The sequence below is a fragment of the Plutella xylostella genome, chromosome 4 (genome assembly GCF_932276165.1).
Source record: "Plutella xylostella chromosome 4, ilPluXylo3.1, whole genome shotgun sequence".
NCBI classification, from domain to species: Eukaryota; Metazoa; Arthropoda; class Insecta; order Lepidoptera; family Plutellidae; genus Plutella; species Plutella xylostella.
Window position 1 is genome coordinate 10,798,061 of NC_063984.1, and position 19,433 is coordinate 10,817,493.

The window sequence follows — 19,433 nt, forward strand, 5'->3', positions numbered from 1 at the left end:
CTTTTACTGCAAATAATTTAATTTAGGCAACATTAATTTTTTTCCCGACAATACGCATTTCAACGTTGTGTCCAACTCTATGATCTTCCATTGAAAAATTGAGATTTTTCAACAACATTGAATTTAAAATTCAGGTGTTGTGCAGTAGTTGAGTCTCAGAATAAGTTTTTTTTTACAACTTCACGTTATGACGTAAGCTGTCAAAACCCAAAAGTTTTTGACATTTGTTTTTACACATTTGTTTCGCCGTTTTTTGTTGACGAAATTAATATTTCCAAATATTGTGATGCACTGAAAAGGGACAAAAACATTTTGTCTGATCTAATAACTGATTGCCATAGTTATCAGGAAATTCAGATATGGCTCGAAGGCAGAACCCTTCCGCTAAGAAATCTAGCCTTTCTCAGGTGAGTCACGCTAAAGAGTTTGTTTTTCTGGTATATCCTGGTTGCTTTTAACATCTAAAGCTACATTTCAGTTCAATATTACCAATCCACATCGTCAATGGTATAACTTTACCGTTTACAGTGTAAAACGTAATACCTACAACTTATCAGCTGATCTTTTGTAAACAAAGAGACAACATTCTTGTTTGGTTTACAAATCCTAGGATTCATACCGGACATTGTTTCAACTGTTTTATAATTTATTTTTTAATCATAAATAATTTCAGTATGGTCTCCTAGACCTTGGCATGGATGATGATGATGAGCCCATGGACATTTCTGATGATGATATTGACCTGGAGGCCGAGCTGGCTGCCATCAGTGGTGGAGGTGCTAAGCGGCCAAAGACGAGGAAACTGGCCGTGCCTGCTGTAAACCTGGATGCCATGATAGCGGAGAGCTTGAAGGATATCCCTTCTGATGAGGAAGATGGGTCTGGTTGGTATTCATTTTATTTGTTGCAGTTTTTTTTTACCTTGGTTTCTAATTTTTATTTTATAGCATGAGATATGATAATTTGTAGTTGTATGAATACTGTATGTGAATGTGAAATCTATTTAGTTTGGCCCTATCTAAAGGAAAGTAAACAGACAGCAAATCTGAACATCATTCTACATTCTAGATTTTTTGTAGCTTACAATAATTATGTTCATTTCATTGTACTCATTAAAAGATACAACAATATTGTAAGTTGAAGCCAAACTGATTTATTATTAAAGTACCCTCTAATACAAATTATCATGAGACAGTTCAAATACACAATATACCTTTCTCTCATAATGAACAGGATTGAAATTAGAGTAATACATAAACAAGAACAGATTATCACACAATCAACAGACAATATAATGACAGACGGTTAATCAACAATAAATCATAAAGTTAAACATTAATCAACAGTAATTAAACTAAACACAAGAATCAACAAAAGTTAAAGTCAACAAGAATTAGGTATGCCAATAATATCAGGCCACATATCCGGTGGAGGTATCACTATAGGTTCATCAGAGGTTGAAGGTGAAGATGGCATGGAGACAGCTGGTCTGTGCATCTGTGCTGGAGGAGTCTCCGCTCTTGGAGTCGGCACAGCTCGAGCTAACATCTGGTCAGCGTGTCGCCGGTGCAACTCCCCATCTTCCGTCCTCACCATGTAGGAGCTCGGTCCCTCCACCTGCTCGACCGTGGCTCTCTGCCACTTGTCTGGTGCCTGGTACATGCGCACGAGCACGGGCTGCGCGGGCGCGAAGGTGCGCGCGGGCGCGCTGTGCGCCGCGGCCTCCGCCTGGCGCGCGGCGGCGCTGGACGCGGCGGCGGGGTGCAGCGCCGACACCGCCGTCCTGTACTTGCGTCTGTTCAGCATCTCCGCCGGACTCTTGTTGGTGCAGGTGTTTGGATGTTGCGGGACTGTGTTGGACTGATGATAAAATTTCAAGACTGATGAGTGAGTTCCCGGATTTATTTAATGAGACACTTGGTGAATATAAAGGTCCTGAAATCTCATTACACGTTCGTCCTGATGCAAAACCAAGGTTCTTGAAAGCACGGCCGGTTCCATTTCCCTTGAAAAAACAAGTCGAAGAGGAGTTGAATCGGATGGTGGAGAGCGGTGTCCTGACCCCGGTGCGATACTCCAAGTGGGCGACCCCACTGCGGCTCGTCAAGAAAGATGACGGCGCGATACGTATCTGCGGCGATTATCGGTCAACCGTCAATTCTGCCATTGATGTCGATACGTATCCACTCACAGCCGCCGTCGAAGCCTTCGTGAACCTCAGTGGAGGAAGAGTCTTCAGCAAGCTCGACTTGAAGCATGCGTACCTACAGATGAAGGTGGATGAGGACACAGCAATGCTCTTAACACTGAATACGCCTCTCGGACTGATGCGGATGAACCGCCTGGCCTTCGGTGTGAATGCGGCTCCCGGGATCTTCCAGCGTGTGATGTCGTCGGCGCTGGCGGGCATGGCGGGCGTGGCGTGCCTGCTGGACGACGTGGCGCTGACGGGCCGCACCGCGCAGGAGCACGATCAGAGGCTACGAGCAGTCCTACAGAAACTGACAGACATGGGTTTTCGGCTGAATCTGAAGAAGTGTGTATTTGCTTCTAACAGCATAAACTTCTTGGGTCATACGATAGATGCTGAAGGTCTGCACCCGTCACCTGAAAAAGTGCGTGAAATTAAAGATAAACCAGCACCTACAAACAAAGCCACGTTGCGGGCTTTTCTGGGGCTGTATAACTTCTATGAGAAATTCCTGCCTGATAAAGCAACATTACTAGAGCCACTGTATCGCCTCCTCGAATCAAAGAGACCTTGGGTCTGGGGCGATGTGGAACAGAAAGCTTTTGAGGATGCGAAAAGCTTACTGTCATCTGATATGACTCTAGTCGGCTATGACCTGAATAAAGAGCTACTGCTCATTTGTGATTCATCTGAATATGGCCTTGGGGCCGTGATAGCTCACGTTATGGAAGATGGGTCTGAGAGACCAGTAATGATGGCGTCCCGAACCTTGCAACCGCATGAACGCAGATATGGGCAAATCGATAAGGAAGCGTTAGCCATCATGTATGGGTTGGAAAAGTTCCGTGATATTTGATTGGGCGCAAATTCTGTATTATAACAGATCATAAGCCGCTAGTTGGACTTTTTCATAGTGATAAACCGATTCCTGACTTTATTTCACCACGTATGCTGAGATGGTCATTGAAACTTGGGTGTTTTGACTATGTCATAAAGTTTAGACCAGGCAAATTGATTGGGCAAGCTGATGCCCTCAGAAGATGGACCGCAGTAAATTGTTCTGGTAACAAGGAGAATGCCCTGGGTGAAGTGCTGTTACTGGCGGAGCAGCCTGAGGGATGGAACCTGGATGTAACTAGGATTGCGACTGAAACAAAAAAGGATCGCGTGTTACGTAAAGTTTTGTTTCACGTTCTACACGGCTGGTCACGTGCGAATACAGATCCAGAGATGCAACCATATTGGACGCGCAGAGAGGCTCTTTCACACGATAAAGACTGTTTATTGTGGAGCAACAGAGTCAGTATACCCCAGTCACTTCAAAAAGAAGTGCTGAAATTATTGCATGAGCCGCACGCCGGCATAGTCCAAACAAAAGCATATGCTAGAGGATACGTATGGTGGGCCGGTATGGACCAACAGATTGAGAGAGTGGTGGCTGAATGTGAAGCCTGCCAAGCCGTGAGAAACAACCCTCCGAGAGATCCTCAAGCCTGGATTGTTCCTGAAAAGCCATGGAGCTGAGTTCATGTTGACTTTGCCGGTCCGTTCCAAGGAAAAACATTCATTGTTCTTATAGACAGCTACAGCAAATGGTTTGAGGCTGAAATAATCCAATCTATGAGCAGTGGAACAGTTATAAGTGTTATGCGAAAGATATCGAACAGACGCAAGTACAGGACGGCGGCGGGGTGCAGCGCCGACACCGCCGTCCTGTACTTGCGTCTGTTCAGCATCTCCGCCGGACTCTTGTTGGTGCAGCTGTTCGGAACCGTCCTCAACGCATAAAGCGCTTTAGGCATCTTTTCGCTCCATGGTATATCAGATTCGCTCATTTTCTTGAGCTTATTCTTAAATGTCTGAATAGCAATCTCAATCTGCCCGTTGGTCGCCGGGTGATAGGGCGGGGAATACAAGTGCCTGATCCCATTTTTCTTCAAGAACATGTTGAACTCAACGGAACTGAATGCCCTACCGTTATCGGATACCAGGACATCCGGCAGTCCTTGTGAGGCAAATATCTTTCGCATAACACTTATAACTGTTCCACTGCTCATAGATTGGATTATTTCAGCCTCAAACCATTTGCTGTAGCTGTCTATAAGAACAATGAATGTTTTTCCTTGGAACGGACCGGCAAAGTCAACATGAACTCAGCTCCATGGCTTTTCAGGAACAATCCAGGCTTGAGGATCTCTCGGAGGGTTGTTTCTCACGGCTTGGCAGGCTTCACATTCAGCCACCACTCTCTCAATCTGTTGGTCCATACCGGCCCACCATACGTATCCTCTAGCATATGCTTTTGTTTGGACTATGCCGGCGTGCGGCTCATGCAATAATTTCAGCACTTCTTTTTGAAGTGACTGGGGTATACTGACTCTGTTGCTCCACAATAAACAGTCTTTATCGTGTGAAAGAGCCTCTCTGCGCGTCCAATATGGTTGCATCTCTGGATCTGTATTCGCACGTGACCAGCCGTGTAGAACGTGAAACAAAACTTTACGTAACACGCGATCCTTTTTTGTTTCAGTCGCAATCCTAGTTACATCCAGGTTCCATCCCTCAGGCTGCTCCGCCAGTAACAGCACTTCACCCAGGGCATTCTCCTTGTTACCAGAACAATTTACTGCGGTCCATCTTCTGAGGGCATCAGCTTGCCCAATCAATTTGCCTGGTCTAAACTTTATGACATAGTCAAAACACCCAAGTTTCAATGACCATCTCAGCATACGTGGTGAAATAAAGTCAGGAATCGGTTTATCACTATGAAAAAGTCCAACTAGCGGCTTATGATCTGTTATAATACAGAATTTGCGCCCAATCAAATATCACGGAACTTTTCCAACCCATACATGATGGCTAACGCTTCCTTATCGATTTGCCCATATCTGCGTTCATGCGGTTGCAAGGTTCGGGACGCCATCATTACTGGTCTCTCAGACCCATCTTCCATAACGTGAGCTATCACGGCCCCAAGGCCATATTCAGATGAATCACAAATGAGCAGTAGCTCTTTATTCAGGTCATAGCCGACTAGAGTCATATCAGATGACAGTAAGCTTTTCGCATCCTCAAAAGCTTTCTGTTCCACATCGCCCCAGACCCAAGGTCTCTTTGATTCGAGGAGGCGATACAGTGGCTCTAGTAATGTTGCTTTATCAGGCAGGAATTTCTCATAGAAGTTATACAGCCCCAGAAAAGCCCGCAACGTGGCTTTGTTTGTAGGTGCTGGTTTATCTTTAATTTCACGCACTTTTTCAGGTGACGGGTGCAGACCTTCAGCATCTATCGTATGACCCAAGAAGTTTATGCTGTTAGAAGCAAATACACACTTCTTCAGATTCAGCCGAAAACCCATGTCTGTCAGTTTCTGTAGGACTGCTCGTAGCCTCTGATCGTGCTCCTGCGCGGTGCGGCCCGTCAGCGCCACGTCGTCCAGCAGGCACGCCACGCCCGCCATGCCCGCCAGCGCCGACGACATCACACGCTGGAAGATCCCGGGAGCCGCATTCACACCGAAGGCCAGGCGGTTCATCCGCATCAGTCCGAGAGGCGTATTCAGTGTTAAGAGCATTGCTGTGTCCTCATCCACCTTCATCTGTAGGTACGCATGCTTCAAGTCGAGCTTGCTGAAGACTCTTCCTCCACTGAGGTTCACGAAGGCTTCGACGGCGGCTGTGAGTGGATACGTATCGACATCAATGGCAGAATTGACGGTTGACCGATAATCGCCGCAGATACGTATCGCGCCGTCATCTTTCTTGACGAGCCGCAGTGGGGTCGCCCACTTGGAGTATCGCACCGGGGTCAGGACACCGCTCTCCACCATCCGATTCAACTCCTCTTCGACTTGTTTTTTCAAGGGAAATGGAACCGGCCGTGCTTTCAAGAACCTTGGTTTTGCATCAGGACGAACGTGTAATGAGATTTCAGGACCTTTATATTCACCAAGTGTCTCATTAAATAAATCCGGGAACTCACTCATCAGTCTTGAAATTTTATCATCAGTCCAACACAGTCCCGCAACATCCAAACACAACGCTTAAAACCAGTTCCTACCTAACAAGCTCGGCCCTTTACCCGACACTACTAACAGTTCACACTGGGCCTCCTTGTTGCCTAGCACCACGCGCACGTGCGTCACACCCAACACTTTCAAAGGTTCACGAGTCCATGTCACTAGTTTTACATTGGTAGACTGCAGAGGTGGCGCCACCTGCCACAGCTTGCGGTAGGTTTCTTCAGAGATGATGCTCCTCGAGGCGCCCGTGTCCACCTCCATGCTCAGCTTGGCGCCGTCGATGGTCAGCTCTGCTGTTATTGGTGCACGATAAGTATTATCCGAGCAGACGTAGACACCCATCATATCTTCAGAAGCCACCACTTCTTGGTCGTCACCTCCCACTTGATGCACCTTGCCCGATTTCTTCATGCAGGCGGAGGCAATGTGCCCAAATTTCTTACAGTAAAAGCACTTAGCTTTCATGAAAGGACACCGCTCTCCAGCCTTATGATTCTGTGCACAATGTCGACATTCAATCGATTTTATTCTACCAATGTCCATAGGTTCACTGACACTGGACGGAGTTTGCTTCATCTCGCTAGTGTCGGGGTACAGGTCATGGAACGCCGCCTGGTAGTTGAGACAGAGCTGCACAGCCCTCTCGTACGTGAGGTCCGTAGTCTTCAACAGGTCGCGACGCAGGCGATCGTCTCGCACGCCCAACACTAGTCGATCCCGTAACTGTCGTTTCAAATCTACAAAGTTGCACTTAGCTGCCATGAGGCTTATGGCCGATACAAAGTCCTGCACGCTCTCCCCTTGTATTTGTAGGCGTTTGTGAAATTTCCCAGCTTCAAGTATTTCATTCACCTCAGGTTCATAAAATTTATCTAACACCAAGAGAATGTCATAAAACCCAACACTGGTCGGTCTTTTCGGCACTAGGAGTGACACTATTAGTGAATAAGTATCTTTGCCACACTGAGATAGGAACAATGATCGCGCTTTTTGTTCATCCGCCGGCTCCGCGGACACCCCCGCGGCGTCGAGTGCACACAGTAGCCGCTCCTTGTATTCACACCACTTATCAGTCTTTGGGTTAAACTGACTGGGAAACACAATATTAGATAGATTTGACGCCATTATCCTCACAAAAAACAATTAATTTACCGAAGTCGCCATTAAAAGATACAACAATATTGTAAGTTGAAGCCAAACTGATTTATTATTAAAGTACCCTCTAATACAAATTATCATGAGTCTGTTCAAATACACAATACTCATGAATGTCTCTGTAAATTGTATCAAGGAAAACTGAGCTATTAAAACAATTTAAAGTATATTTTAATTACTAACTTGAACATTAGATAGGCCTGATAGCTTTCCTTATCCATCGATCTTTTGTTTTCTCAATACCACCATTAGAAATACTTACTTTAACTATTCTAAACAACACAGATGATGATGACCCAGACCTGCTCAATGAGCTACAAGAGCTGACAGTCTCGGACGAGGCTCCACCCCCGCCACCCCGCTCGTCCCGCCCCGCCCCGGCCCCACCAGGCGGTGCTAGCAGCATGGTCACTTTGCTCAATGAGAGAATAGCTAATTATACACTGGCCGAGAGCAATGCTAAAGCTAAGGGCGAAAGCAGTCGTGCTAGAAGGTATGTGTAATAATTATTAATTAAAAAGTGATTGATTTATGTTATGAATATAATATTATCATCAAAAGACATCCATCATTAAATTAAATTAAAAAAAAAAACTTTATTCATTAAAACATTGTACAAACCTGTATTACGAGTGTATTACAGAGACCCTGACACTCTATGGTTGTCGGAGTAGATAAAACTACCTCTCTGTTAATGAAAATGATTCACAGTTCTAATGTTGCTAATTAATGCTACTCAGTCATTGACAGTTTGGAATTTTTCTATATTTCTTATACCTAAACAAGTTTATCAATAATCACGTGATAATCACTCAGTAATTCACATGATTTACCTTCCAGGTTTTCACGCGGCCTCAAGACTCTAAACGACTTGCTAAAGCAAGCCAAAGCTGGTCGACCAATCAACGAAGAGGACATCCCGCCCCCTGTCAGCACCGGCCAGGCCAACCCTGCCCCCTCTTCACCACCTTCCCTCCCCCCTCCTAGCCAGCCTCCGGTAGAGGAGCCAAGTGCCCCAGAGCCGAGTCTACCTGAACCGCTGAAGCCAAGTCTGCCCGAACCTCTGAAGCCGACGGTAGTGCCGGTCGCCCCAGTGAGCGTCAATGCTGAGGTTGATCCAGAGAAAGCTAGAGGACAGCAGATTATTTTGAGTGAGTTAGATTTGTTTTTGTTTGTCGAATATTTAATACCCAACAAAAGTTTAAAGAATCATATAATGGAGATGTCGTCACATCATCATACATAGTTAACACAGTATAAATCACAAAATTATAAATGAGTAGAAGAAAAAACTCTTTCCCTTCTTTCGCTTATGAGACACCTCCAAATTTCAAGGATGAAAATCCAGCATTCATAAACCATATCTGTCCCACAGAACGCAAAGCGGAGTTCAAAGCGGCGGCCCTAGCGCACAAGCAGACCGACAAACCCCTAGCCCTAGAACTGCTCAAGGTGGTGAAGCAGTTCGACATGGTTCTAGACGCGTACAACGCCGGCACGGAGATGGACCTCGGCGAACTGCCCACCCCTGATGCCATCATACAGGGGTTTAGAGCGCAGAAGACGGAGAATGAGGTGCAGCATTCTGCAGGTAATAGCATATTGTTTATAAAGCTCGATTTACATCGGTTAGGTATGTAAAATATGTGCACATATAAAGTAAACCTTAATACAATGACACAAAGTGCTATTTCCAAAGTTCAAAGACTGCTATTAGGAATGGGTTAGCTCTAGCTCTGTGTACATTTAATTTAAATCGACCTTATATAAGAAAATTACCCCCATTTCCCTATATTTGCTACTGTTACCTACTTTTTATAGCCAGTCTATGGGCACCCAGCTTTAAATATTATTATGTAAGGCCCTATACTCACTACCTGTTATATCTTAGCTATCGAATGTGTGGTGTAATAAGTACATATTATTTTGTTCTAGAACCGGCGCCTGCCCCTATGCCTGAAGAAAATCCGGGGCTGATCACCGCTTCGACAGTCGAAGAGGCGCTCAAGCAAAGATTGGCAGTTTTCCAGGTTTGTCAAATATAATCTCATTTTGAATTTGTCACCAGGCTGGTCATATTCCCCAGTCCCTTTGGTTGATCAAGTCAAACTTACAACATTCCTTTTTCAGGACCAGTAAATTAACAGATGTTTTCAACTCCTTTTCACCATCATCACAGCCAATCACGTCCCCACTGTTGGGGCACGGGTCTCCTTCCTGTAAAGAAAGGATCCTGTAAAGAAAGGAAAGAAGGGGTTCTTTTAAAAAAAAAATAACCAGTAACAGCTAAAACACACACCTAACTTCACAGGAGCAAGAGTCAAAAGCCAAAGAGCAAGGCAACGCGTCCAAAGCCCGTCGTATGGGGCGCATAGTGAAGCAATACACGGACGCGATTCGTCTCCACTCTATGAACAAACCGTTCAATGCGGACGAGTTGCCGACGCCGCCCGGGTTCGCGCCGCTGCCGCTAGATGGCGCTAATACGGTAATTTTGAATTTTTGTTTTGTAGGGTGGAGTTTTTCAGTGTAATTCTCTCGTACTTCTCGTTGGCAGGTTGGTCACATGATGAATGTTATTCAGTATATCGCATCTACTGCCGGGAAAAGCGTAAATAGAATACCAACCTGTGTAGGGTCTTCTGTATGTTTTATTTACAATTAATGCAGGTTATCTACTATTTAAAGAAAAACTCAGTCACTATTCTATCACAGTTCAGAGCTGAAAAAAACTATTTGCTTTCATGCATGCATAAATAAATGTATATTTTATCATTTCATGTTTACTTTTTGAACTAATAACCTCAATCACTCCCCCTACAGCCAGCCCCGCCCCCCGCGCAGCCGTCCCCCCGCCCCGCGCCCCCCGCACCCTCCGCACGCCCCGCGCAGGCGACGCGCGCCGACAAGCAACTAGCGTTCTTATTGCAACGACAGAAGGAGTTTAGAGAGGCAGCGTTGAAGGCTAAAAAGAATGGTGAGTGGTTGGTTGGTGGCTTTTGTACCTTGTCAAAGCAGAAACTTGTGAAAAATTATTTAGATAAGTGAAGTATAAAAGTGTAAAGTCATGTTAATGCACGTGATACAGGGTGTTGCAGAATCGATATAATGAATCATTCACTGGATAAATTAGGGTATATAGAAGCTTCTTCATTGTGCTCTAATTGACTATAGGCATAGGCTATTGAAATAGCGCTCTCTTGCGGAGTATCACATGAAAAAGTCTTAGTAAAAAAATGAATAGTCTTTAGCGGTTTTTAGGTAATAACCCAACGAACGTTACAAAAAAAAAAACTTTATTGCCTACATAACATATAAACAAAGATGCCAAAATATAAAAGTACAATCGGAGGCCTTATAATTAAAACTAATCTCATCCAGATAACCTATTTTCAATAACGGTTGAAAACTCTTTTAGCATGAAGTCCACCTGATTGGACATAACTATTTCTGTTTATTGTGCAATAAATAAACGGTTTTCCTTCCCAACAGGCAACATAGCAGAGGCGAAAGAATACCTCCGAGCGGCTATCGGGTTTGATTCAGTGTTGGAGGCAGCTCGCGGAGGCCTAGCAGTTGACTTGAAGTCACTGCCCGTGCCGCCGTCCGTCAAGCCACAGCTGGAGAATACGTGAGATATACTAGATAATTACATTTATATTACGAAGGCGAACTACTTTAGGAAGGAGAAAGTTTGTGACTATTTGTGTTTCTGTATCTGTATTTGTGTATGTTAGTCTCACACGCAAATAATACTGAACCGATTTCAGTGAAACTTTACCTACAGTAATAAAGCTTATACCACCTTATACATCAGAATAACGCATAGGCTTCTTTTCATCTCGGATTTCACTCGAGAAAACTTTTAAGGCGAAACGTAGGTATATAGCTCGTGGATAAAGCTATCAATAGCTATAAAATCATAATTACAATGTGTCGCCTCATACTATGAAGCTATAAGTACATAAGTGTGAAGGAATACCTCTGAGCTGCTATCGGGTTCGATTGCGTGTTGGAGGCAGCTCGCGGAGGCCTAGCAGTTGACTTGAAGTCGCTGCCGGTGCCGCCGTCCGTCAAGCCACAGTTGGAGAATACGTGAGATATTATCATGATTATACATCGTTACAGATACAGGGTGTCCCACGCCTTCACACTACATAAATTCATACATACCATACATATATGCATACTGCAGCCCGACATTACTTTAGCTAATGTTGAATTGAAAGCTTCACTCAAAACGGCGCTACGGCTCGCGACCTATCACGTGAATACAAATTTAATGTACAGCGAAAAGCGTACTAGTCACCTACTGACTACCAATTCGGGCAAAACTTGCATGTTCTTGGTCTCCACTCAAGAACTCTTTTACGGTCATAGCATTACTACCACTTTAGCAAGCAATTTTTAAAGCTATTTCGGCCGCCTAAAATGTACCACTTTCCTTTCCAGTTTCGACATAGTATCAGCAGAAGATTGTGAACCGCCCGACCAGACCTCCCCGATAACTCTAGAAGACGGTGACGTCATCACTCGCCTACAACAACAGTTGAACTCTCAGTTGAAGCTGTGTTTAGCCAACAGAGACCATTATAAAGCGATGGGCAATGTGGCCGAGACGAATAGATTTGAGCATTTAGCTGTCAGTGTTAAACAGGACTTGGATGTGGTGGCTGTTGCTAAAAGGTTGGTTTTATTGTTTACCGAGGTTTGCCTCAGTTTAGAAGCTTTGCAGTAAAACTCTGTTTTATAAAAAAAAATATGGCTCATCCGATTGTTTCATGGTCGTGTGGATTCATTGGATTTTCAAGTTAAAAATTATTTAAAAAATCCTCTGGAGAATATCTCTGCGAAATTTCAAGTAAACCAGTCTAGTGATATCGGTTTGCACGTTTTCAGTTTAGTCAGCTTCATGTTTTATTTGTTCACACAAATAGCAAATTACATTTTACTTCAATTTTCAGACTAAACCAAGACCCACCAAAGTTCCATTACGAATCAAAGCACTTCTCTGTGATACAATGCAATACGGACCTAAACGAGAACGACTTAGAGTTGACAATCGTGCGAGGCATCGCGTACAACGTGCCTAACCCTAAAGAAGTCGATACATACGTGAAGTTTGAGTTCCCTTATCCACCGGTAAGTTGAATTCTTTAAAATTTTATTCCATTTTTAATCATATCTATAATCCCAGATGTCACCCGCTTTTCGCTGTACTTACGTGATTCGCCAACCGTATCCATCCATCTTTAACCTTGGGCTTTTAAATTTCATCCAACCCGTAATCTTCCCAGCTGGACAAAAGAATCTCGTAAGGACAGATACAACATTCTGTGTTTTGTCTTCCTCAACATCTCGGAGAGTGGAATAAAATGGCAGTTGTCAGCGAATGGATAACAAAACTATCCATTGAACTTAGAGTTTAATTTTGCATGTGAGTAGTGTTTAAGTTGCCAAACCTAACACGTAGCACCGGATTAAATTCAAGCCGACCAATCACAGCTTTAAAAATTCACCCATAACCCTAACTTCCCACCTTCCTTACCCCCAGGACGTCGGAGTGACAGACAAGACCCCGCTAGTAAAAGACAGCAACAGCCCCGCGTACGGCGCCGTGTTCCCGCTCGCGATCCAGCGCGCCGCGCGCCCCTGCACGCGCGTGTTCAAGCGGCACGCGCTCAAGCTGCACGTGTACTCGCGACAGTGAGTCCTAGATATCTGAACGAATGAATGACACTAGATGAATGAATGACACTAGATGAATGAATGACACTAGATGAATGAATGACACTAGACGAATGAATGACACTAGATGAATGTCACTAGATGAATGAATGACACCGGAGTGACAGACAAGACCCCGCTAGTGAAGGGCAGCAACAGCCCCGCGTACGGCGCCGTGTTCCCGCTCGCGATCCAGCGCGCCGCGCGCCCCTGCACGCGCGTGTTCAAGCGGCACGCGCTCAAGCTGCACGTGTACTCGCGACAGTGAGTCCTAGATAACTGAACGGATGAATGACACTAGATGAATGAATGACACCGGAGTGACAGACAAGACCCCGCTAGTGAAGGGCAGCAACAGCCCCGCGTACGGCGCCGTGTTCCCGCTCGCGATCCAGCGCGCCGCGCGCCCCTGCACGCGCGTGTTCAAGCGGCACGCGCTCAAGCTGCACGTGTACTTGCGACAGTGAGTCCTAGATAACTGAACGAATTAATGAATGGAACTAGATGAACGAATGAAATACACTAGATGAATAAATGAGCACGCGTGTGTTCAGACAAGACGGCTGAGTCTACAATGTGAATGAATGAATGTTAATTTATAAAATTTTATAAATTAAGTAATTAAAAGGGCACCAACAGGAGATTAGTGTAATTAATGTTGAAATGAAAACAGACAACTAGTTCGACTTAAATACTAATTCATAAACCAACATTAATGTACAAAATTAAAAAGATTTTCAGTTGAAATTCCACGACAGCATTTGGTAAATATTTAATTTATCATTTTTAAAAAAACTTAGCGTTCATACTTCTGTGTGCCGTGGATGTTATTTTCATGTGATTGTCAGTAAATGTGTCCTGTGGGATTCCATTTAATGTTTTTATTCGTATCTAATGTGTGTTTCTTCTTGTAATTATTAGTACTTTAGTTGCATGACTTTAACTATCTTGACGTATTTGAATACGGAGGTAATTCATGTTCAGAAGTAAACTTCAATGCATGCTGTTAGTTGTAAAGGTCTGCTCAAATACATAATATGTCATGTGGTCAATGCCATTCGTAATTTTGTGCTCTTGTGCTACATTAACCAGCTACCATACATATTATCGCAGCGCTGTCTACCTCTCAAATCCACCCACAGAACACATATACTCTAGCGAAATCCATCAAAGCTCGAATCAACAAGGCAGCGCTGCACTATGATTCTCAGGAACGGTGCTGTGCCACCTATACCCCTGTCTCTCTCACACAATACCCTACACCTATACCCCTCTCTCTCACACTCGCAGCTCTGACTGGAGCGCGCTCTGTTGTTGCAGAGGCTGGTTCAGCAAGGATGCTCTACTCGGGACAGTGACGGTGAAACTGGCACCGCTGGAGAGCCAGGTCACGCTGCATGAGGCGTTTCCGGTGAGTTTTAGCAAGTAGTAGTAGTTTCCTGGATGTCCCGAATATTTTCGACCTAGTCGATAGTTAATTCTTTATCAGCGCCCCTGTCGGTAACGATAACGTTAGAAACTAATAAAAGGCATAAAATTATCCTATCGAATTACCTATCCACTAGAGTCGACAGTATTCGTGATTCGCACACTTCTTCTTCTTCTTATGTGTCGACGAGAAACCAACAAAGTCGCTACATAATACATGACCAGCACTGATACTGCACCGCTGGTAGCGGTCATGAGCTCGCACACTGGTATTAGGGTGTATCGAAAAATCCCATTCTAACTGTCACAGCTAAGTCAGGCCACCTTTGCACCAGTGGTATGCTGTATAGCAATGAATATGATGATAGATCTCAAACGCATCCATAGCAAGTAGCATAGCACATCTCTAGAGCAAAACTGCTGCTTTGTTTATCTGTCCAATCTGACATATTTTATGTACCCTGTGTAATGTTCAACTGCTCGGCAAAGGCATCTGTGGGATACAACTTGCAAAAAAAATTCTGTCACTCACTAAAATTCCCTCACAGATAAACAAAAACTATATTTTGTCCTCTTGCCCACAGTTGATGGACGGTCGCCGTCCCGCCGGCGGCTCGCTAGAAGTGAAGCTCCGGGTTCGAACCCCGATTCTGCAGCAGCAGTTCGACAACTCCACGCACCGGTGGCTCGTCATCGACAACTGAGCCTGTAACTCTTAGGGGATAAGGTGCAAACTCGTCTGTGAAATGGAGGCTTGTGAGAAAGGTAATTTTTGAGTTCTAACTGTAGTATAATATACTAGTATTACCACAAAAAACAAAATAAAAATGTTTAACAAGTGCTTAAAACGAAATTTGACAGATTTTGTAGGCGTTTGACAGCGCTAAACATCTGTTAAATATTGTATAAGTTTTTGTGGTAAGGCCCTAAGTTTGTAAATTTGGACTAAGAGGTTGTCTCTGGGGTTGGAAAGGAATGTTCATTGTAGATGGCAGCACTGTAGCTTTAACGTAAGAAGCCATTTTGAGAACTTGATAATGCAATTATTTAATGTTGCTCTTTCGAGTAACCTGTTTTTGTAAACATACCATGAAAGTAATTTCTATAATCTATTATTTGTGATTTCAAAACGGCTGTTTTTTCTATTTTATTTGGTAGCGATTTAAAGATGATGACCTGAAGATGGTAAACTAAAATAAATATGTATCTAAATATTTTTAGAGTTCCAAAACATATAAAAATAACAAGCACGATTATTACGACTTCGATCAGCACAGTGTATGTTTATGAAAAGCATAATAAAATTATACTTAGATGTAACATGTGAATGTGAATGTTAACTTATATACTACGACCAACTTCAATAAAGGTTGCTAGTCACAAAAAATGGCATTGGTTCCGTATTTATAATGTAATAAATACAATGTTATATTAGAATATCTTCCACCCTTCAGCAACTATAAAACAAAGAAATTTATGTCATACCGAGAGTTCATTTTCGGACTTTATTTCCTTTCATTGGGATAAATCATAAATAAATATGGTTTTTTTTCACTAAGTATATGGTTGAGTATGTAAAGCTACCGTCCTAATAATATTAAATGTATTTTGAATGAAGTATGCATTATTATGATTATGTTTGAAAGTCACAAAACCATTTATATCTTCGGACTACTAGGCATATTGAACTTTATAATATTGGAATGTAATTGAATTAATGATAAATGTCATTATAAATATTATAATTATTATTTTTGTTAAATCTGTAATTATGTATATACTATTTTACCTATAATTTTGTTTGATTTTATTAATGATCTGTTTTTGTCAAGAAACACTTGTGTAACACTTGGAAATAATAATATATAATCGCTTGTAAAAGTGTCTTAAGATATTATGGTGTTTGTATTTTTTTTAACAACGACCACAAGTTGCCACACTCCTAATAGACTGTAATAATTAATTCATGAAATTACCTACATACGTACGATAATTTCGGCCTGTGAAAAAGTCCCCATGACTCCAACTAAAAGTCGGCCCAAACTATTGCTCTGTACTAGTGTTGCCACGAGTGTCTTGATAATAGGTCGCCTAGATCGGATGGCCGATCCTTACAAGTGGTGGTCAGCAAACAAAAAACAATACCCGAACCTTTTGAAATTTGCAAAAACTTATCTTTCTTCACCTGGAAGTAGCGTTTATAGTGAGAGGTTATTTTCTGAGGATGGTTACCAATGAACCAAAAAATGCTGAAATGCTCGTTTTTATCCAGCACAACTTACTTCTGATTAATTTTAAGTACTAAAATGTTGTGATTTGGAAATAAATACACAATTTTGATTAAAATAACAAGTCATTTTTTACAAGATTTACTATTCGGTATTCGGCCCGAATAGTATGCACTATTCAGCCGAATACCGAATACTGAAAAAACTGGCCGAATAGGCCGAATACCGAATAGTTGCCGAATATTCGTGGCATCTCTACTCTGTACCTATAAAAAAATAAGTAAAACCAAGAAATCGTTAATTTAAACATGGCATTGACAAGAGTTGTACTTATTTTACAAAACGGCACATTTATACGAATCTAACCTTCGATCCGATATTCAAATTGGTCTATAATGTATGTAAAATTCGTAGGATAACCGGATAATACCGGTACAGTTGGTGAATTCTCCATTAGGAAGTGTTAATGGTACAAGGTTAATAACATCGTTCGTGGGTATAATTTTGGAATGAATATTTTCTGCATGTGAAAAGTGTAATTACAATAACAAAATTATGCAACAATGTTGGCGGCATCTTGCTTGTCAAATGTGGCATATTGAATTTCTTCTTTCATACCGTAAAACACTCAACCCGACTGAATTTATATTTTGTACAGTTCTAAAGTATGTTAAAAATAAAAACAAAAAGTTTTCGTGGCCCATGAGGGGATCGAACCCGCGACCTTCGCGTTATTAGCACGACGCTCTAACCAACTGAGCTAATGGGCCGATGTGAACCTGTGTGAAATCATCCATTGTGTCACGTTCTCTGTCTGATATTCCCCACACAGTGCTTACGTAAATCAGTGGGTGTGGCTTTGATTATTTCTGACACTGGTTTTCGCGTTTGTAACTAAGTTCCTGAAACTTTCCATAGATGGCGTTGAGTGACCGTTCAGATGAGGATTTCTGATGATAATGTAAAACATGAAAAATTACACACGCACCATACCCAAGTCCATGAATACAGTTTGAAATGAATACAATCATTAATTGGTAAGTATTTTTAATGTCTTGCCAATGCAATTAGAATTTTTGGATCGATTCCCAGTCGTTACAGTTACCTACGTGATTGCCTGGCAGTGAAATATCTAAAATAGGTTTTATTATTTTCTCAAAGGACTTAACGGTAGGTGATACTAGCACTCCCATTTATGTTAAAGGTTGCATACCCTTACTAAGAGAGTTATAATGTACGTCACTCTAGGAGACAACTTTCATAATTATAACATGCCCGAAGTAACATTGACAACCAACCCCTATACCCATACTTCGTAACTACAAACCTATGCGTCAACACAAACCGGCTACCGGTTATAACCGGACATATTCACGTGTCCATGCCCCCGGGGTCACGGGTGCACGTGAGAACTGTGACGTCAAACGACCCCGCAACCCCACCCTGAGGGGGTAGGCGGTGGAGGGTGAGGCAGAATAGTCGAGAAGGCTCGATCGCCTTTTGTTTTGTGAGTGTGGGTTTTGTTTCGACAATTTGATGATGTTTTTAGTAAGGAAGTCGTTAGTGCTAGATCGAGTGGGTGTTTATTAGTAGGTAAGTAACGTGTATTGTTTTATGATGGATGAGGAAAGCTGTGGACGGAGGTTTGTGTTGTATCGCTGTTGGGAAGAGGCCTATGATCGTGCGTTTTCTTATTAACATTTTTCGTTTTTTTACGATTTGTTAAAAGATATTTGGCCAGAAAACGACCCATGGCGATTTTTACTAGTTTCATTAAATTAGATTATCTCCCATTCCTTGCTTAACATGACGGGATTTGATGGAGTAATATGATAAATCCAATAGGATTGACCTGCCTTGTGGCTATCACTGACTAAAACTTCTCTGTATCAAATAAATCCAGAATATGACTAAACGAACTCAAAATCTTTGGGCTTTTCCACTCATTATCAATAACGCATCTATGACACACATTTACCGGTAATAATTTGGCGGATTGCGCCACTGAGCTTCAATATCTTGGCAGTGATGACAGGATTGTGAATAACAATCCGGTTTTAATCGGTTCCCTGGCAGCGTGCCTGAAACGCGTCATACCACGCATTTCCTTAGTGGTTAGCGGAGGAATGTGGGAGTCACTGATAGTGGGATGATATGAAAACACGCATATGATAGGACACGCATAGGATATCACAGACTACTTTGTATATACCAGAAAGATAGAACATAGGACACATAGGTGTATGTATTCATATAGTAATAGTATTTTTCTGCTTATACCAGCAGTGTCTTTGTGTAAATAATCATTAGAAACAAGAATCTTTGATTCTTCTTTGAAATGCGTTAAACATAGATTATGTGATTGGGAGGGGTGTGCACGTGCACGTGCAATATTATTTATATAACAAATTATATAAGTACTTACGTAAATAAATAATAAATATGCCATACCTCATGTCACTCTCACTAGCTGTAGCTGGAAAAATCACACGACCCTATGTTAAACTACCGGCGTTGATTCATATCATAAAAACTTTCACTGTCTGAAAATAATAAAAAGTAAAATTAAAACGGTAAATTCCCGCGAAATTATTTCGTATTTGGAACGGTACACCCTATGACGTCACAGGCGATACAGGGGGATGGTGGGGGGAGGGGTGGCCTCGCCATTGAACCGCGAACA

The 19,433-nt window shown here is 42.7% G+C and overlaps 1 protein-coding gene and 1 non-coding gene across 2 annotated transcripts; one reads left to right on the forward strand and one right to left on the reverse strand.

Annotated features, from left to right (window-relative positions):
* Positions 1-253: 253 nt before the first annotated feature.
* LOC105394645 (coiled-coil and C2 domain-containing protein 1-like) lies at positions 254-16,317 on the forward strand. Its single transcript, XM_048626773.1, has 14 exons — positions 254-407; positions 674-884; positions 7,653-7,860; positions 8,208-8,518; positions 8,743-8,958; positions 9,303-9,397; positions 9,679-9,855; positions 10,191-10,344; positions 10,860-10,998; positions 11,820-12,053; positions 12,332-12,509; positions 12,922-13,067; positions 14,385-14,505; positions 15,107-16,317. The coding sequence occupies exons 1-14, from the start codon at positions 360-362 to the stop codon at positions 15,224-15,226; spliced, it is 2,358 nt and encodes a 785-aa protein (XP_048482730.1). The 5' UTR covers positions 254-359; the 3' UTR covers positions 15,227-16,317.
* A 1,129-nt stretch (positions 16,318-17,446) lies between these two features.
* Positions 17,447-17,520, reverse strand: Trnai-aau. Its single transcript has one exon. It is a non-coding gene; the product is annotated as a tRNA-Ile (tRNA).
* Positions 17,521-19,433: the final 1,913 nt, after the last annotated feature.